Source organism: Xyrauchen texanus, chromosome 47 (assembly GCF_025860055.1).
Source record: "Xyrauchen texanus isolate HMW12.3.18 chromosome 47, RBS_HiC_50CHRs, whole genome shotgun sequence".
NCBI classification, from domain to species: domain Eukaryota; kingdom Metazoa; phylum Chordata; class Actinopteri; order Cypriniformes; family Catostomidae; genus Xyrauchen; species Xyrauchen texanus.
Genome location: NC_068322.1, coordinates 7,048,550 through 7,065,917, shown reverse-complemented (window position 1 = coordinate 7,065,917; position 17,368 = coordinate 7,048,550). Strand labels below are relative to the sequence as shown.

At 36.8% G+C, this 17,368-nt stretch overlaps 2 protein-coding genes across 4 annotated transcripts in view; both read right to left on the bottom strand.

Moving 5' to 3' along the window:
- LOC127639166 (adiponectin receptor protein 2-like) overlaps positions 1-1,316 on the bottom strand; it is a 37,559-nt gene extending 36,243 nt beyond the window's left edge. The window contains exon 1 of the mRNA XM_052121046.1: positions 1,200-1,316. The gene's annotated coding sequence lies outside the window, so the exon portion shown is untranslated. The remainder of the gene's footprint in view (positions 1-1,199) is intronic.
- Positions 1,317-2,489: 1,173 nt separating this feature from the next.
- The window catches only part of LOC127638925 (protein Wnt-5b), a 95,974-nt gene continuing 81,095 nt past the window's right edge, over positions 2,490-17,368 (bottom strand). For all 3 annotated transcript variants that reach the window (XM_052120686.1, XM_052120687.1, XM_052120685.1), the window contains 4 exons: positions 17,232-17,356; positions 16,364-16,611; positions 14,122-14,414; positions 2,490-4,960 (listed from right to left, as the gene is read on the bottom strand). In XM_052120686.1, the coding sequence (XP_051976646.1) occupies positions 4,502-4,960; positions 14,122-14,414; positions 16,364-16,611; positions 17,232-17,323 (1,092 nt within the window). In that variant the 5' untranslated portion in view covers positions 17,324-17,356 and the 3' untranslated portion in view covers positions 2,490-4,501. The remainder of the gene's footprint in view (positions 4,961-14,121; positions 14,415-16,363; positions 16,612-17,231; positions 17,357-17,368) is intronic.

The window sequence follows — 17,368 nt, the reverse complement described above, 5'->3', positions numbered from 1 at the left end:
GCTCCATTTATAGCAAATGAGGAGACACTGTTTAGGGGCCCCAACAACAAGCGAAAAACCAACACACTTTTTGTGTTAGGAAATAGTCACACCATAGTGTTTAGCATTAAGTTCAGAGATGTGCAGTCATTAAGAGTTGGATGCACAACCTCGATACCTGTTATGTGGAATAACTAGAAGTACAGCACTGGTTTTGGGCAGAACTCCAGTCCAATGACAACCAATTTACTTAAATATGACAAGCTGTCTTCGAACACAAAAAGTAGGACACAGTGACTCTTCTTATAACTACAAAAACAGAGACAGTTTGACAGATGTACTGTAAGTAAAATATCATACTGCCCTCTGGTTGAGACCAGCATTTGACTATGCAGACAAGTAAATCTGAATCAACTGAAAAGATAAATTCTCCTTCTAAATATGTAAAAAAAAAAAAAAAAAAAACTCAGAATAGCCCTGTGTAATCATGAGGGGCATTTTTACAGTCATACAGAGAAAATAGGTCAAAAATGGCTGTGATTATGACAAGTCGATAAGACCAAAACAGAGCTGTCAAACACTTTCACACGTCAACGCTTAACACAGATATCAGTAGGCACGATTTCTTTAATGCCAGAAAATTGAAAACATTTCCATTAATGCCAATCACCATTTGACCTCTATTAGTTCGATTCTTGCACGCAGTTAAATGACGTTGGTTTGTTTACAACCCAACCAGACAGCATATTATATTGTCATCTCTAATTTTATATTTTAATATGTAAAACTGGTCTAATGATTAGAGAAACCTGGGAAAAATGCATGTCAACAGGATGAAAACAATAGACAAAAGCCCCATCAGTGGTCACACTCGACTCTCAAAGACTGACAAAAACAAGTCTTAAAGTGAATAATAAACAGAGTTTACTAACTAAACACGTCTCTTTTCACGTCTAAGTAGGACTGCAGGGTCTTTAAATGCTTTCAGACACATCCACCGGAAAATCCAGGTGTTTTAAATAATTTAAAATCTAATTATCGTCAAGAAAGAGTTGGAAACAACAGCAAAGCCGTTTCACAGTGAGGTTAGCGACATCGCTAGTCTACTAGCAATACTGACAAAAACAACTTAATTAGCAACGAAGAGTTTATCGCCAGTAACGTTTTAAAACACAACCTAATGACCTCGTGTAAATGTCCGGTGGTGGGTTTTTGGTTACCTGTAAGAAACAGCGGAGAGCGGTTGCCCTTCAAAAGTTTGTTTTTGTCGGAGTGATGCTGCCGATCCAGTGGACTGACTTCACTGACTCAAACTGGCTGGATTTTGAGGATATCTTTGCGTTTATTTGTGACGCCCCTCGCGTGAGGCCAAAACGGCCAATGAGAATGCTCAGATGAGAGCATGTGATTGATTTCAGGAATTAGGTTTGATGGGATTTGTAGTTTGCGCGGGACTTGTTTATTCGCATGATTCATGTTGTGTTTGATATTTTTTCACCGTCGGACTGTAGTTTATGAAGTGAAAACATTTGATCTAAATATCACTTTTTTTTTATATAAACATGAATTTACATGGTAAAATTATAATTTAGAATTATAATTATTTTTTTAACTATAAGTTGGATATGTTATCATTAGTTAATGCATTATGAACTATAAATGAACAATACTTCATTTATGAAGTAGCATTAACAAAGATGAATAAATGCTTTAAAAATTGCTAGCTAATAGTTCATGATACCTAATGCATTTACTATTGTGAATAAAAACAACCTTATTGTAAAGTGTTATCATTAAAATGTATAAAGACATTTAAATGTATTTTTCTCTCAAATGTTTTATTTTATCTGTCTTTAATGTTTGGTTTTGTTTTTCTCTCAAAAGTTATTTTCATTTTTTGAAAACTCCTCTTCTTCTTTTCTCATTTAGGGCTCTGCAGTCATCTGCCTGTGATGAAATAAAGCCTATTTCTTACAACCAGTTGCAGAAATTAAAATACTTGCCATACAAAAATAATTTTTGCTATGCAGTGGCTTTCTCTAAAGGATTGGTTCAGATATGATATCGGTTCCAAAGTTTACAGTTGTGCAATGTTGCAGGGGTTAGAAAAAAATAGTGTAGACTGCTTAAAATAGTAATAGTCTTATCAATGGCAAAAGTTAAAGATCAGATTGATCTTTATGGTAAAACTGTATCTAGGTGCTGAACACCATCAAAGGAGTATAAAGTCTGTAATGTTGGAATTCCAAAATTGCACTTCAGTTTGACGTAAACTACCATTTGTCATGATAACAATAAAAAGAATATGTGTGATGGTTTTCAGTTTAAAATATATATGAGTATCTGTGTGGTCAAATGTGTTTCTTGTGGTTTGAGACCTATATGAGCTTTCTCAAGAATTTCCACTCTAAATTTCCAGTCTGACCAAACAGAACAAACAAGAGACCACATAATAAAGAATGTAGGCTAATATGGGTTTTAACCACATGAGAGTGAGTAAATGATGATAGAATTTTCATTTTGTGGTGAACAACAGCTTCTGTGTCATGTACAGGGGAGTCAAGTAACAAATTACAAATACTCACGGTACTGTAATTAAGTAGTTTTGCCCAGGAATTGTACTTTTTTAAATAGTTTAAAAAATGAATACTTTTACTTGTGTTACTTAAGTGCTGTAACTGTACTTTTAATGTGCTATTTTCCCAAATCTGACTTTTTTTCATTAAAAGTTTTATATGTTAACATTAGGTAATACAATATGAACTAACAATGAACAACATTATTTTGATAAATTAACATAAACCAACATTAATAAATGCTGTAAAAAGTAATTATTCTTTGTTAGTTTGTGATATCTAATGCATTTCGTTTTAGTAAAGTGTTACTAAAATATCTGACATTGAATAGGCTAAATAAATCTTGAAGTCAGAGGAACAGTCAATACTCATTTACATCATCTTGACATTTACACACTTATAATTCTTATTACATTGTGCTAATGTGCAATATATATCCCATTTGTCATTGTGATCAATTGAGTAATTGCACAAAGTTAACAGAATAAACACAGTCAGGGAAAGTGAATTAAAGTAGCTACATGGGTTATAATAATTACTATTGATATTTTTAATATTACTGGTTTGAATGAGGGGGAAATACACACAACAAGCATATGATCACAGGGCAGAAAACATTGTGGACAGACAGGTGAAGTCAAGTGTTATTTGCATAAACAGTATGTGTTGACTGTTATTTACAAGTGTAGTTTTCCTCCAAAAACATAAATGAACAGAAGATATTTTTGTCTTGTTGTGTGGCTTGACAGAGATTGGGAGAGGTTGGCTATGATTGCCCATTATTTTGGTGGCCAGTAATATCTCCTCTGTTAGCATATAAATCCCCAGTAAAAAGCTTCTTTATCAAATTATAATAATGAGAACAATACATATGATGTATACAATGAGAAGCAATTAATAAAATATAATCTGAACCACTAGTATTTGGTTACAATAATATTTTTGCAGTCCTTTTAATGTTGCCTTGATTTGCTTTCCACACGCACATTCATTACTGTGACAGAACAACACAACATTCTCCTCAATATCAGCTCTAAGTTAGATGCTCTTCCAAGATACGATGTCTGGAAGACCCTGAAATGCATCAAAAGTTCATAACAGATATTTGAAAGCCTATTTTGAGGATTATTTGTGTCAAAAATCCAATGATGGACCATTTAGATCCAATGGAAAAGATCCATAGGGAGCAGCGTGTGTCTGCCAGGATTTAAACTCCATTCCAGGCAATACCTGTACCTACTTTTATGCATCACCTGTCTCTCCAGGTTTTTTGGGGGAGTGGCTAGCTTAACAAGAGGTTGAGAAGCAGCATTAGATTTTTTTTTCTTTTGACACCATGGAACACAATGTCCAATAACTGTGTTTCTCCGCAATCCCGGTGTCCCAATTTGACTCAAGGTTCTTAAGAGCTCTGCTATCGGCAAGGTGGAGTGTGTTTGTGGAGGTCTGGTCAAGAATCAGCACAGTCTAAAAGCAAGTGGATGACCAACGGTTTAGAAAATGTGTTGGTCGGTGTGCCATGTTGTTCTCCGTCCTCTTTCTACATCTCTTCCTTTTCTAGAAAATTCTAGAGTCTCTCAAGGGTTTATAGGCTCTTCCTTCTAAAGACGGCCAAGGGTCCCACCTTCGTTCAAGCACATTCAAACACAAATGTGTTTGCTGAGCACGTACGGTAGAGAGAACAACATCTTGACGACAAAATAAACGAGCACTCATGCATCTGTTTCATCAATGACGTCTAACATTTAATTCTTGAGTCAGAAAAAGTAATTAAATTACTATCAATGGCACACATACACTTATTTATATTCTTTAATTTGTTGTATTTAATATATCATTTTACATTTAATTATCTCTAAGTTCCCCTTGGGGGCCGCCAAGGGTCCTGTTCATCTCTCACTAATTGCTCAGTGCCTCTCCAGGGTTTCTGTCCCATTCCCAGGGTGCTACTTGCAGACAAATTGGTCTACCAGTGATGTGCAGCGCTTGCATTTGACATAGCAGCACCAGTGGAACTTGCAGTGGCACCGCTCATGTTTGTAGGTTTTGAATTGGTCGTAACCACGACCACAGCACATTAGCTCGCAGCCGTCCATTCCCTCTGAGGTCTTGTTGCAAAGACGGCCCTGGGTGCCCAGGGAGCCGGTGGTCTCATTACGCAAGCAGTAGTCTGGACTGGGGTCGATGTAGACTAGGTCTTCGGATGTCGGGGGGTTGAAGCGGTTGTTGACCAGTTCGAGCTTGCCTCGTCGGTTGATGCGCATTGCAGCGGCGCTGTCGTACTTTTCTTTCAGGAACTCCCCAACACGACGGAAATCGGCCAGTTGGAGCCAACAGGTCTTCAGACTGCATGAACCGGAGACGCCATGACACTTGCATGACATGTCGGCCAGATTGTACACTGCCTTTGAGTGGAGAAAGAGACAGGGAAAAATATTTAATATTGATGTGAGCATAGCATCACAGCTCTACATTGGAATAAGAATCAACAACAAATAAAGCATAGACAATGATAATGAACAACACCAAGCCGTGTATGCTATGGCCCAACCAAAAATGTCCCTGTCTGGATAAGCTTCTACATAGGGTAAGTTATTTTAATCATCTTTTAAGTAAATTCTACATTTGTTAAGCTCAAAATAACCTATTCATGATAAAAATGAATCGTTCAAAATCTGTTGATTGTTGCCGTCATCATGTTGAGGTCTGCGTGCGCAGCTCCATATCTTGTTTCTATCACCAGCGATGCAAAGGGATCTTGTATAATGAATTACAAAGCATGCATTATCCTTCTCTGTGAAGCGCTTTTGTTTGTCATGTGGTGCATGATTAAACTTGTTTATAAGGATAGTTAAAAGTGCATTCACTAACTTTTTGTTCATGCCATCTTGGACTTACAGTGACACCTAGTGGTATGGATGCAGCATTGTTCAAAATCAATAGTTTTCAGTTACAGATGCCATTGTAGAAATTCACTATTCACAATCAGCCATGATTAATTTAATCCAAGAGTGAAAGTGTCCAATAAAAAGAGATTAAGTGAGTAGTAGTCAGCTGGTCATGTGATTCTAAAATGACAGTCCCCATTAGAGCACCATGTAGAATAAAACAGATATGACTAGAGTCTTCATCTCACGTGAGTGGTCATGATTTTATACATATGTTTCAAAATTACAATTCATTTCTTTAGGAGAAATCCTTTTTAATGGGGAAAAAATTATTGAGTGCACCTTTAAAAATCATTAAAGTTTAATTACCATGTAAATCAGATTTGTATGTTATTGTATTAACTGAAATATGAAGTAAAATGTACTCACTTGAATGAAAATTATGTCATGGCATAAAGTAGATTTTACTTAATTTGATACAATTAAAATTAGATTGTGTGCAAAACACTGCAAAATAAAAATTTTGTAAGAAAGTTTCAGTCTAAGCCCAAAGATCAGATTCCCTTGCTTAAATTCAGATGATTTTTGGAACATTCTCAAATCATGCTGGGATAACATGGATCACTTGCCAATACTAAATACTAAGAAATTCAGAAACCACAAGTGAACATGTTTATATTTTCTAGTTTAATATATATTTTTGAGTAATTAATTTTCATTACAAATTATATTATAAGCATAACAATCTGAGCACAATTAAACATCTGAGTTCAACATTTGCATGAATTATCAGAATTGTTTGCTTGTTTTCCAAATGTTTAATGGTTTATTTCCAATTTTTCTAAATAAAAAAAATTACAGATATTTAATCTGGTCTCAGAATTTTGGACACCTCTGTATTATAAAATAATAAAATGTATTCAAATTATTAGAATTGATTTATAAATTATGAATAAGTTGACCATGTTAACACCTGTATTCAAAAGGTAATAAAACACACACACACACACACACACACACACACACACACACACACACACATATATATATATAAAATACTAATTAAGCATAATAGCATAATCTATCAGCATAATTGTAATATCAGCATAACAATTTAAGTTAAAAGTTGAAATGAAACAGTTGCTTTCTTAGAATTTGGTATATCCCCCTTTAGCTTTTTCTTTGTTTTAAATATTTCAAAATCCTAAAACTTTCTATATATTTCCAGATTTTACAAATGAAAGAAATATGACATTTTTAATGTTGTCTCAGACTTATGAACACCACTGAATAATACATTTAATAACATTCAACTTATCACACAAATTGTTATGCTGATATTATATTTTACTATAAAAAGTTTGACTAAATTTGGATCCTTTTTGAACATTCATTTTTAAATGAAATTAGACATATTTCGGCATATGTCAAATGCATTGATCTGGGGAATAGTAACAGTTACATAATATGACTGCAAAATGGAATTTCACAAAACAAGACTGCCCTCTAAAGGCCAAATGCTTTAAATGCACAGAGAGACTTTTTGAACCTGGTAGGGCCTCCAGAGACCCTTTGAGTTTATGGACCCTTAACAAACAGACAGACCTAGTGAGAGCATTTGTAGAACAATGGGATGAATGTTCATTCTGTTCTAGAACACACAGAGGGCCCCATGTCCACTGACAGCAGACTTCCTGCTGATTAAATTCAATGAAACCCCCTGCTAAATCAATAAAGAAACATATTGTTGTACTGAACTAATGACTGTTTTTTCCCCCTTTTCTTTCCTTTTTTGAGATAATCTTTTGTAATTATTTCTTATGTAACATTATCAGACTATGACTATTTATTAACTGATCACAATGCGGCAGAAACTAGGAGCCTTTTTGCATTCTGTTGGCGCTACTTTTTAAGAAGTACCCAATTTTTAAGTCCCAATGAAATCAGAATTAGATTTTTTTGGCTTTTAGTTCATGTCTGTTAGCTCTGAGGCAACACACATCCTAGTGTACTCCTAAACATTCCCAAAGTTCAATTATAGCAGATAAACTCATTTAAAATCTTTTACAGATATAAACAGACCAAAAAAAAGTGATGACTCATGCTGCACTAAACAGATTTTTATGCAATCAAATGCTCTCTAGAATGAAAACGTCTGTCCCTCTGCAACCGGCCAGGAGGTATGGTTCATGGCTGTGATGTCGATATGTCCTCTCCTACACTGAAAATAAAACTGCAGTCATGAAGACCCATTTCACTGGTCTTCATAGTTTTACTTTGAAAACCTCATCATCAGACTCCTGCATTTCGGTAGGCCTACCATTTTTTCCACTGCATCATGCTGTTTTTGAATGCCAAATCATGTCTTGCTTGAATGCATGAAGTGCTCTATGCAAGTTTTGTAGAAAACCTACAAATCAAAGACCTCAGTACACACAAACAAACATTAAGCTAATGAGTACAATCGATTTTCCATGTCTGGCTCCACCAACTTTGGGTAGGACAATGTGGGGTATTTCCCGCCTGGTCTGTGGTGCTTCTTGTTTGTTGTGTCTTTGTGCAGGTTTAGTGTCCTGAACGAGAGAACATAAAAGACATTTCTCTCTCTCCCTCACTCTGTCATTTAAGCCCCAGCAGCGCTCCTCCCTTTAACACCTCACGTGAGAACATTTAACGGCTGTCTTTGAGGATGTCCTGCTATGACTCTCCAACCCCCCTTTTAGTGGAAGCTGTTTAAGTCCCCCACCATTTACCTGCTCGCACACAGACATTATTAAGGGGAGTGCCAACACCTTTTAAGTCTCTGTCATCACTGGCCCCACCTGCATACCTGTCTACAATCCAGAAACAACACGCACATACTAAAATAAACACACACTTTCCCACACAGCATCGGCCCAAATCACGGAACCGTGTCTCAGTTATATACAGAAGGATCGTGTTCATTCAAACAGATGTGGCCACTCAGATTTAAGAGCCAAGTGGATTTGGAATGCAACACTTTAATAAAAAAAAAAAAAATATATATATATATATATATATATATATATATCTTTAATTTAAAAAAGGGACAGCACACCAATTTCTTTATGATGTCATCATTTACTCACCATCATGCTGTTCCAAACTGGTTGGACATTCTTTCTTCCATGATGGAACACAAAAAGATGTTAGCAAGTATATTAGTCTCAGTCACCATTCACTTTCATTGCATATTTTCCATACAAGGAAAGTGAATGCTGACTGAGCCTGTGTGTTCCTAACTTTCTACCCTTTTAACACTCTCTTTTTGTGTTCCACAAAAGGAAAATGTTTAGGTTTGGAACAGCATGAGGGGGAGTAAATTAAAACAGAATTGTTATTTATGGGTGAAATTCCCCTTCAAAAGCATAGTTCATCCTATAATCATATTCTGATATCATATGGCACCTATTTTTTGATGCTGACTATCATCCCTGGAGTCGTGAGTTTGAATCCAAGGTGTGCTGAGTGACTCCAGCCAGGTCTCCTAAGCAACCAAATTATCCCGGTTGCTAGGGAGGATAGAGTCACATGGGGTAACCTCCACGTGGACGCTATAATGTGGATCACTCTCGGTAGGGCGCTTGGCGAGTTGTGCGTGGACGCAGCGGAGTGTAGCGTGAAGCCTCCACACATGCTATACTCCACAGTAATGTGCTCAACAAGCCATGTGATAAGGTGCATGGGTTAACGGTCTCAGACATGGAGGCAACTGAGATTCGTCCTCCACCACACGGATTGGGGTGAGTCACTACACCACCATGAGGACTTGGGAATTCGGCATTCCAAATAGGGGAGAAAAGGGGGAGAAAAAAATACAGAACAATACAAAAAATATATATATATATACTTGGTTCAGAATATGAATCTGGGTCCCTCTTGCAATCTAAATGGATATTGTAGTGCTTCATTATTATGTCTTACATTTACAATAGGGACTATACAAAGGTTTTATTTGTTAATATGGTCACACTTTATAGTAGGTGGCCTTAACTACTATGTACTAACATTGAATACATACAAGACTATGTATTTACTGTGTAACTACATGTTGTTCTGCAAAATTCCAACATTTGCTGCTACTGAGGTTGAGGTACGGGTAGGTTTAGGAATAAGAGTGTTAGGATTAGGGGACTAGAGTTAGGATGTAAGGATATGGTTAGGGGTAACGTTAACAGTGTAACTATAAATGTAATTAAATGCAAATACTTTAAATGTAACAACATGTATGTACATAATTAGTACATTGTATCAAATGGATCAGTACATAGTAGTTAAGGCCACCTAATATAAAGTGGGTCCTTTAATATTATTAAATGCATTTGATATCATAAACTAACAATGAATAGTGACTTTTTTTAACAGCATTTATAAAACTTGGTTAATGTTAATTTATCAAACTACTATTGTTCATTGTTAGTTCATGTTAGTTCATAGTGCACTGACAAATGTTAAAATATAAAACGTTTAATGAACAAATTAACTATTGTAAGTAATTAATGTTAACAAACACAAACTTATTGTTTAGTGTTAAATGGTCATGTATTATCCTGCCTAGGGCACTATTGAGCAAGGAGTGCTACTGATGCCCCCTCAAAAGAAAAGAAAAAAAAACGTGCATGACGCACCTTGTTATTTACTCTCATGCGTGTCAAGCTGAAGGTTACATTTTGTCTGTGATTCACTATCTCAAGCAAATTATCTCGACAAAAGCTGTTTTGAGCATTTGTATGTAACATGTGCATCCAACTGAAAATCTGTTCACATGAAAGCTTTTATTTCTCTCTTTTATTCATCCTCACTTTCATCTTTCTCCTTTTCTCTCTGCTCCCTCCTCCTCCATTTCACTGTTTCTGTCTCTTTTTCTGGTCCAAGTGATCAAGGTGTGATGGATAGACAGGCTCATTGGTGCGTGGTAAAGACACGCATGTGGTGCTGCGCACAATGGAGCACGCTCAGACAGGGTCAGGGTTGGCTGCTGGGCGGGGTCGGGGCGGAGTGGGAGACGGCAAACAACCATCCCTGCGGGTGTAGAGATAAGAGATGCAAGGCGGGGGAAAAGAAGCTAAAGTAAAAAAATATGATCTTGTGCTTGGCTTTTTGAGGAAACTTTAGCAGTTTTCAAGAGCACAAAAACATATTTGTGGTAATGATTCATATTTTCAAAATAGATCTATAAGTTATCTAAATTTTTGTGGATTCATTGGGGGTGATTGGTAAGATGCAAGCTATAGTGCTGTCTCTCAGGACAAATTAACTTTGAGAGTCAACATATAATACTGCTAATGGAGTTTATTCTGATGATATAATATGATGTTCACTGTTGGGTAAGTTACACAAAACAGTTCGCTCGGGGTAACAGACAGATGAAATAGGGGCACACCACAACTTCACATCCAACCTGTGACGACCCACCAATGATGAGGGCAGAAGTAAAGAAAAAAACACCAAAAAAGCAGGTGCCTATAACACAAACAAAAAATATGTTTCAATAAGAGGATGGTCGAGTTCCTTCGCAACACCGTAAGATATAATCTGTAGTGAAGCACCGTAAACCGAGAACAATTACTCCAGTTTTCAGTTTTTTTTAAATGTATTATAATTAATGGATAATTATAAATAATTTAGATTATTATACTCTCACTTTGTTTTCTTTGGAATATAGTTGAGCCAAACCTTTCTGTCTCAGGACTCTAAGTGACCCGATTTCAGGTGTAGTTGCTAAGTTTTGCCTTTCAGGGCAGTTTACAAATTCTGTTAATATCAAAATAGTTTTATAAGTGGTTACACTTGTTCTTTCTTCAACTTTAAAAAAATATTGTAAATGTACAGGTGTAAAAATAGCTACATTTTGCATGTGTTGTTCAGTGCAATATTGATTTTAAACAAACTCTGTGCTGTTGCGTTTGATCCAATTAAACCTGGATAATTTCACATACACAAGTGTTATTTATCCACATCAAAGTATCTATTATCGGATATTTAAAAGAATAGTTCACCCAAAACTCTGAAAATTCGCTCATCATTCACTCACCTTCATGATATCCCAGATGTGTATGACTTTCTTTCTTCAGTAGAACACAAAAAAAAAATTATTAGAATCATTTCTCAGCTCTGTAGGTCCATACAATGCAAGTGAATAGTGACCAGACCTTTGTAGCTCCAAAAATTACATTAAGGTAATACATTCGATACAAATCGATATCCTCAGACATGATATTTAAGTCCTTTTTTTACTCTAAATCTCCACTTTCAGATGTGAAAGTGAAACTAAACAGGCACCACATGTCATGTGACTTTCAGATGTAAAAGTAAAAGTGGAGATTTAGAGTTTAAAAAAGGAATTAAATTCTGATCGGTTTGTAACCCACATCTATTATATCGCTTCTGAAGATATGGATTTAACCAATGGAGTCCTATATAGATTACTTCTATGTTTCCTTTATGTTGTTTTTGGAGCTACAAAAGGTCTGATCACCATTCACTTGCATTATATGTACTTACAGAGCTGTGATATTCTTCTAAAAATCTTTGTTCATGATCAGCAAACACATGATTGCATGAATGTGAGTACATGATGAGAGAATTGAAATTTTAGGGTGAACTAACCCTTTAAAGTAACAGTTTCCATTCAAATTTCCAGAATCCATCCAGGCGTTGACCTTCTGACCTCTGGGACCTCCAGGAGAAGAGGCAGGGACTCAGAAGTGCCATAACTCCAGAGAAGGGGCCCTTTCTTTTGTAAACACCTTAAATACACTCATCTTTACAAAGACAAACATAAGCAGCAGAGCCCTGCCACGGCAAGCACCCACATCAGCAGGCAAATGGACTTTTTATGGGACTGCTTCATTTTAAAAGCACTCAAATAACCAAGGCAAAGAGGATGGAACAGGGGTGTGGTATGACAAAGCGTGGGACTATTAAGGGGACGAGGAACACATTCCAGCTTGATGGTGTGTTTTGGCAAGATGGGGTGACATTCTGCAGGGCGCTCCAAGAGAGCGATAAGCTGCCCGCTCATGTTTTATGCCCACCTGAACGTGGCAGGGGGGCCACAGCTTGCTGGAGCCAGACACACACACACACACACACACACACACATCTGGATAGGTTTCAATAATGTCTCTACCATATAGCTTGTTCTATAAAACAGCAAGAAGCCATTCAAAAAGAAAATGTGCAGTGTCAGAGAGTTTACAAACACTAAACATATTTGCCACACATTACCTTATAAAAACTATTCATTTTGGCATGGACTGAACCATTAATTTAATAAAAGTTAATAAAAAGAAAGAGCAAATAAAATGGTTGTTTTGGCTGTAGCACTTTGACCTCCTGACCCGCACCAGACTCCAAGGGCACTGTCCTAGCATGGGAGCCATTTGGTCACATACATTAAATTAGCTCTCCCTTTAGCCCAGGCTACTCTTCCGTGCACTCACACACGTGTTTACTTAAATGTTTACTTATGCTGTCTAATTATAATCACTACAAAACCCTACCCCCAAAGATATGTTTTTACATTTTACAGTTGTAGATCAAATACACACACACACACACACACAAAACATGAAATACAAAATACATGATTTACTTAGATTAAAGGGATACTTCACCCAAAAATGAATATTCTATCATTTACTCACTCTCATGCCTTCCCAGATGTGAAAGTGACCTGTTTCTCACTCACACCTATCATATAGCTTCTGAAGCTATTGATTTAACCACTGGAGTCTTATGGATTACTTTTATGCTGTCTCATGTCATTTTTGAAGCTTCAAAATGTTTGCACCCATTTGCTGGCATTGTATGGACCAAAAGAGCTGAGAAATTCTTCTAAAAAACTTAATTTGAGTTCAGCAGATGAAAGAAAACCATACACATCTTAGATCGCATAAGGGTGAGTTAATGATGAGATTATTTTCATTTTTGGATGAACTGTCCCTTTAAGAAACTATTTTACCCTCAAGGACATCCATGAACATCTCCAAATGGAGGTTTTATCAGATTTAATTAATTTCTGGGGACAGTTTTGATACCAAAGTACCGCTAAGTAAAGCCACTCAACAACAGAGGAAGAATGATGTAACTGACATTTTTATGGTGTTAATGGTTTTCTGCAGGAGACATAAGAGCTGTCTTTAGTTTATTCACACACAAACACATCTATAGCCCTGTTTATATGTCACAGTGCATATCTGGACTTTTATTTCTCAGTATCACAACAGAGGTTGCAACAGTTGTTCCCCATATCCATTAGAGAAGCACACCTCAACCATAAAGAAAGCACTGCAGACTCTTGCATAACACGAATTGAAGAGGTATATAATGGATTTGAAAAAGCTCACAGACTAGGTGAATATTATTAAGACCACAACAGTAATATCTTGCTTTTAGGACACTTACTATTTCCCAATTATGTTTACCATTTGAGCATTTGGAAAATTGTATATATATATATTATTCAATAATTTGTATTTATTTAATCCAAAGTAACTTTCCGTGATTTGAAGCTTTGCATTTTATCAGTTTGTGTGTTCCCTAGGTATCAAAACCATGATATTGGCATTGCTAGAATCATGCTCTCCCAATTGAGCAACAGGAACATTATTAATAAATTAACCATCTGTCTGTGTGTGTGTTTAGTTACTCACCATTCTCCCAGCTTCATTGTTCTGTAGATTCATAAGTGTGTGTGCATGCTCGACAGATCCACGTGGGTAGTTCTTCTCCCGCTCACGGGCATCGACAAACTCCCGGGCGAAACGGTACCCGTAGTTGGCATTGTCCCCACAGCCACCCCATAGCCAGTCTCTTGGGAGGTCTTTGGGACGGGCTGCTCTGCTGCAGCCACAGGTTGAAAGCTCGCCCTCACGGCATGCCCGACTCACCGCATTCACTACGCCTGCTGCGCTGATGGCATAGGTAAAAGCTGTTTCTCTACTGCCTGCAGAAGACACACAAACATAGCTAGGACAAGGATACAATTGTATCATATATTCTCAAGACAGATAGTGCAACAAATCACTTGATATTCAATCACCCTCAAATCTTCGTTGCTATTTTACTTTATTATTCACCCATTAGTACAGCAAACAAAAAACAACTCATTTTTAGAGTCCGGACACCCACATATGGTAACAATCCTTTTGGTAGGCCCTCCAGTGAGAGAGATAAGATTATCAGAAATGAGTGTTTGTACACGGACATCACTGATTCATTGTGCCATTTTCGTTATATTTCAATGGAAATATATTTACATATGAGCAAAAAGAGAACTGACAGTTTTTCCATTTTTGGTACACTTCATATGAGGCATATGATAAACCACAAAGTTTCTTGCCAAAGAGGCACCAGGTTTATAAAAATTTGTGCTCCTTTTCGCATCTGTTGTGCACGTGTTACCTGAATTTTTTTCCCCATCTAATAAGCCATCTGGAATGCAGATTTCACATACCTCAACAGCACAGGCAATACAGTTAATAGTGTTTAACGTTTAAAAGCTGTTTAAACATGTTAAAAACTGCGGGTACAACCATATTTAGAGATAAGCACTCAGTATCAAGTCAACGACACAGTGATTATGAGAGGAAATTTGTCAAACAAAATGTTTTCAAACCACAGGGCTTGAGAATTCCTTTTTAATGATCCGGTCTTCTTCAATGCCTTTTGAAAGTGAATTTTCCCCTTACTTTGGAATATAAGTAACTTCTTTATGCATTAAAAAGCACAAAAATTGCATCACCGGACCAACCATATATAATGTTGTTTTACAACATACTTAAAGGGATAGTTCACCCGAAAACTCTGACATTATTTACTCACCATCGTGTTGCTCCAAATCTGCATGACTTTCTTCAGATCAACACAAAAGGAGACGTTAGGCAGAATGGGGACTGACAGGCTCAGTCACCATTTATTTTCATTGCCTTCTTCAAAATGTATCCTCTTTGTGTTCCATAGAAGAAGGCAAAGTCATACAGGTTTAGAACGACATGTAGGTGAGTAAATAATGAGAGAATTTTCATTTTTTGAGTGAACAAATCCTTTAATAAAAACTGGGTGTTATTGACAGACAGACAGACAGACAGACAGATAGATAGACAGATAGATAAGCACCAAACACACAATGAGGCGCGGTTAAACGGGTGTGTACCTGCATTCCAGCGATGCGCCTATTGAATTAGGAGGGCCACTTTTATTGGCCTTTGGTGCCCAGACTACAAATAGAGTCCCGGATATCCCGACTCTGTGTCATCGTGTCATTGCATTTCAAAAGCGACGCTGGACAATGGCCCGACTAACACCTTGTTTCAATGATGAGCGGAACTAACACTCAATTGAGGCAAGGAGAGCTCTCTTCTTTGAACGACCAACAAGTATACGAGCATGCATGCATAAATTAGAGTACAAGTTATGTTCGGCTACTTTAAGATGCTGTATAAAACTATACACTTTAAGAACAACATAAGCAAACACAAACTATCTTTAGAACGTTTTTTTAATCTAAAAAAACAAAAACAAAAAACATGCATGCATAAACAAATTTGGAACTCTCGCTATTTTTAGAAACGAAATAAATGAACAAAATATCACGCGCAAAAAAGCGCAACTATCCTCTGAAACGTTTGGACGCGTGCTGAGGATACAATTACTAGATTTTTACATTTATATACACTTAATTAATGTAACTTTACAATTAGCATTTTTCTAACAATAAACTACTTTAATTATTTTAGAATTTATATGGAGGGGCATATGCCTATGCTAAAACGCGTAAAAATAACTTTGCTTCGCAAGTAATCGCCGATGCGCATTTAGTGCATTAAATGTGATTTTATGACATGTTGAGCGCATGTGAGTTTTGCGCGTGTCATGAGCGTTCACTTGACTCACCTATCTGGATGACGCGGCCGAACACCGATGTGTTGTCCACCGTGCTGCAGTTCCATCGCCTCTGCTTGAACTGGTACTGACACTCCTTGATGCCCGTCTTTGCCCCTTCTCCGATATAAACCATATGGTCCTGATAGAGCTGACAGAGCTTCTTCTGACCCTGAGACAGGCCCGTCAGCTGGCTGCACAAAGGTTGCGCTCCGATGATGTACATCTCCGGCCTCTGGATGGGGTTCATGGCTAATGACCTGAGAATGTCCCATATTAAAACAATCTAAACACAGAATAAACAACAAGCCTGCAGTCTACAACTCCAAAAACATTATTCATTCCGTAAATCTTCATGAGGCTGCGGAACTAATATACTGGTTCAGTATTTCATGCTCAATAAAGGCCTTTATTTCGTGTATGGTCCTGTTATGGTGCTGTTGTTTTTAGAAATGCAATATGAGATAAATATGAATAAGAATTAGATTGTCTTGCACACATTGCAATAAAGTTATTTACTATTCTTGCTCAGACTGCAAACCAAAAGAAAGCATTGCAATGACTTATTGTGATGCCTTGCAATAATTATGAACGTTATTAATTTCAAGCAATAGGCCAATATGATTTTAAGATACCGAGAAAGTTAACTGGAGGAAAAATCAGTTGTCCTTTATTTACAAACAGTTTGACCATTTGTTACCCAATCTAAATATTGTGACAAAGCCTCCACATTTGTTCTTAGCTAACAGTTTTCTCATGCATCGTTTCATCTTTCCTAAAATACATAACGCAATTATATATATATATATATATATATATATATATACTTTTTTTGCCATTTAAATAGCAATATATATTTGCGGTATCAATGTGATCTTACCACCACGAGTTGGCGACCACCAGCAGCTGTGAGTTGCAGGCGATTAGGATCACTGCCAGAACTAGGTGTCCTTGGTTCATTCTCACATCCATCCTTCCTCGTCCAAGAAATGGAAAGAACCTCCTCTGGGGAAACAT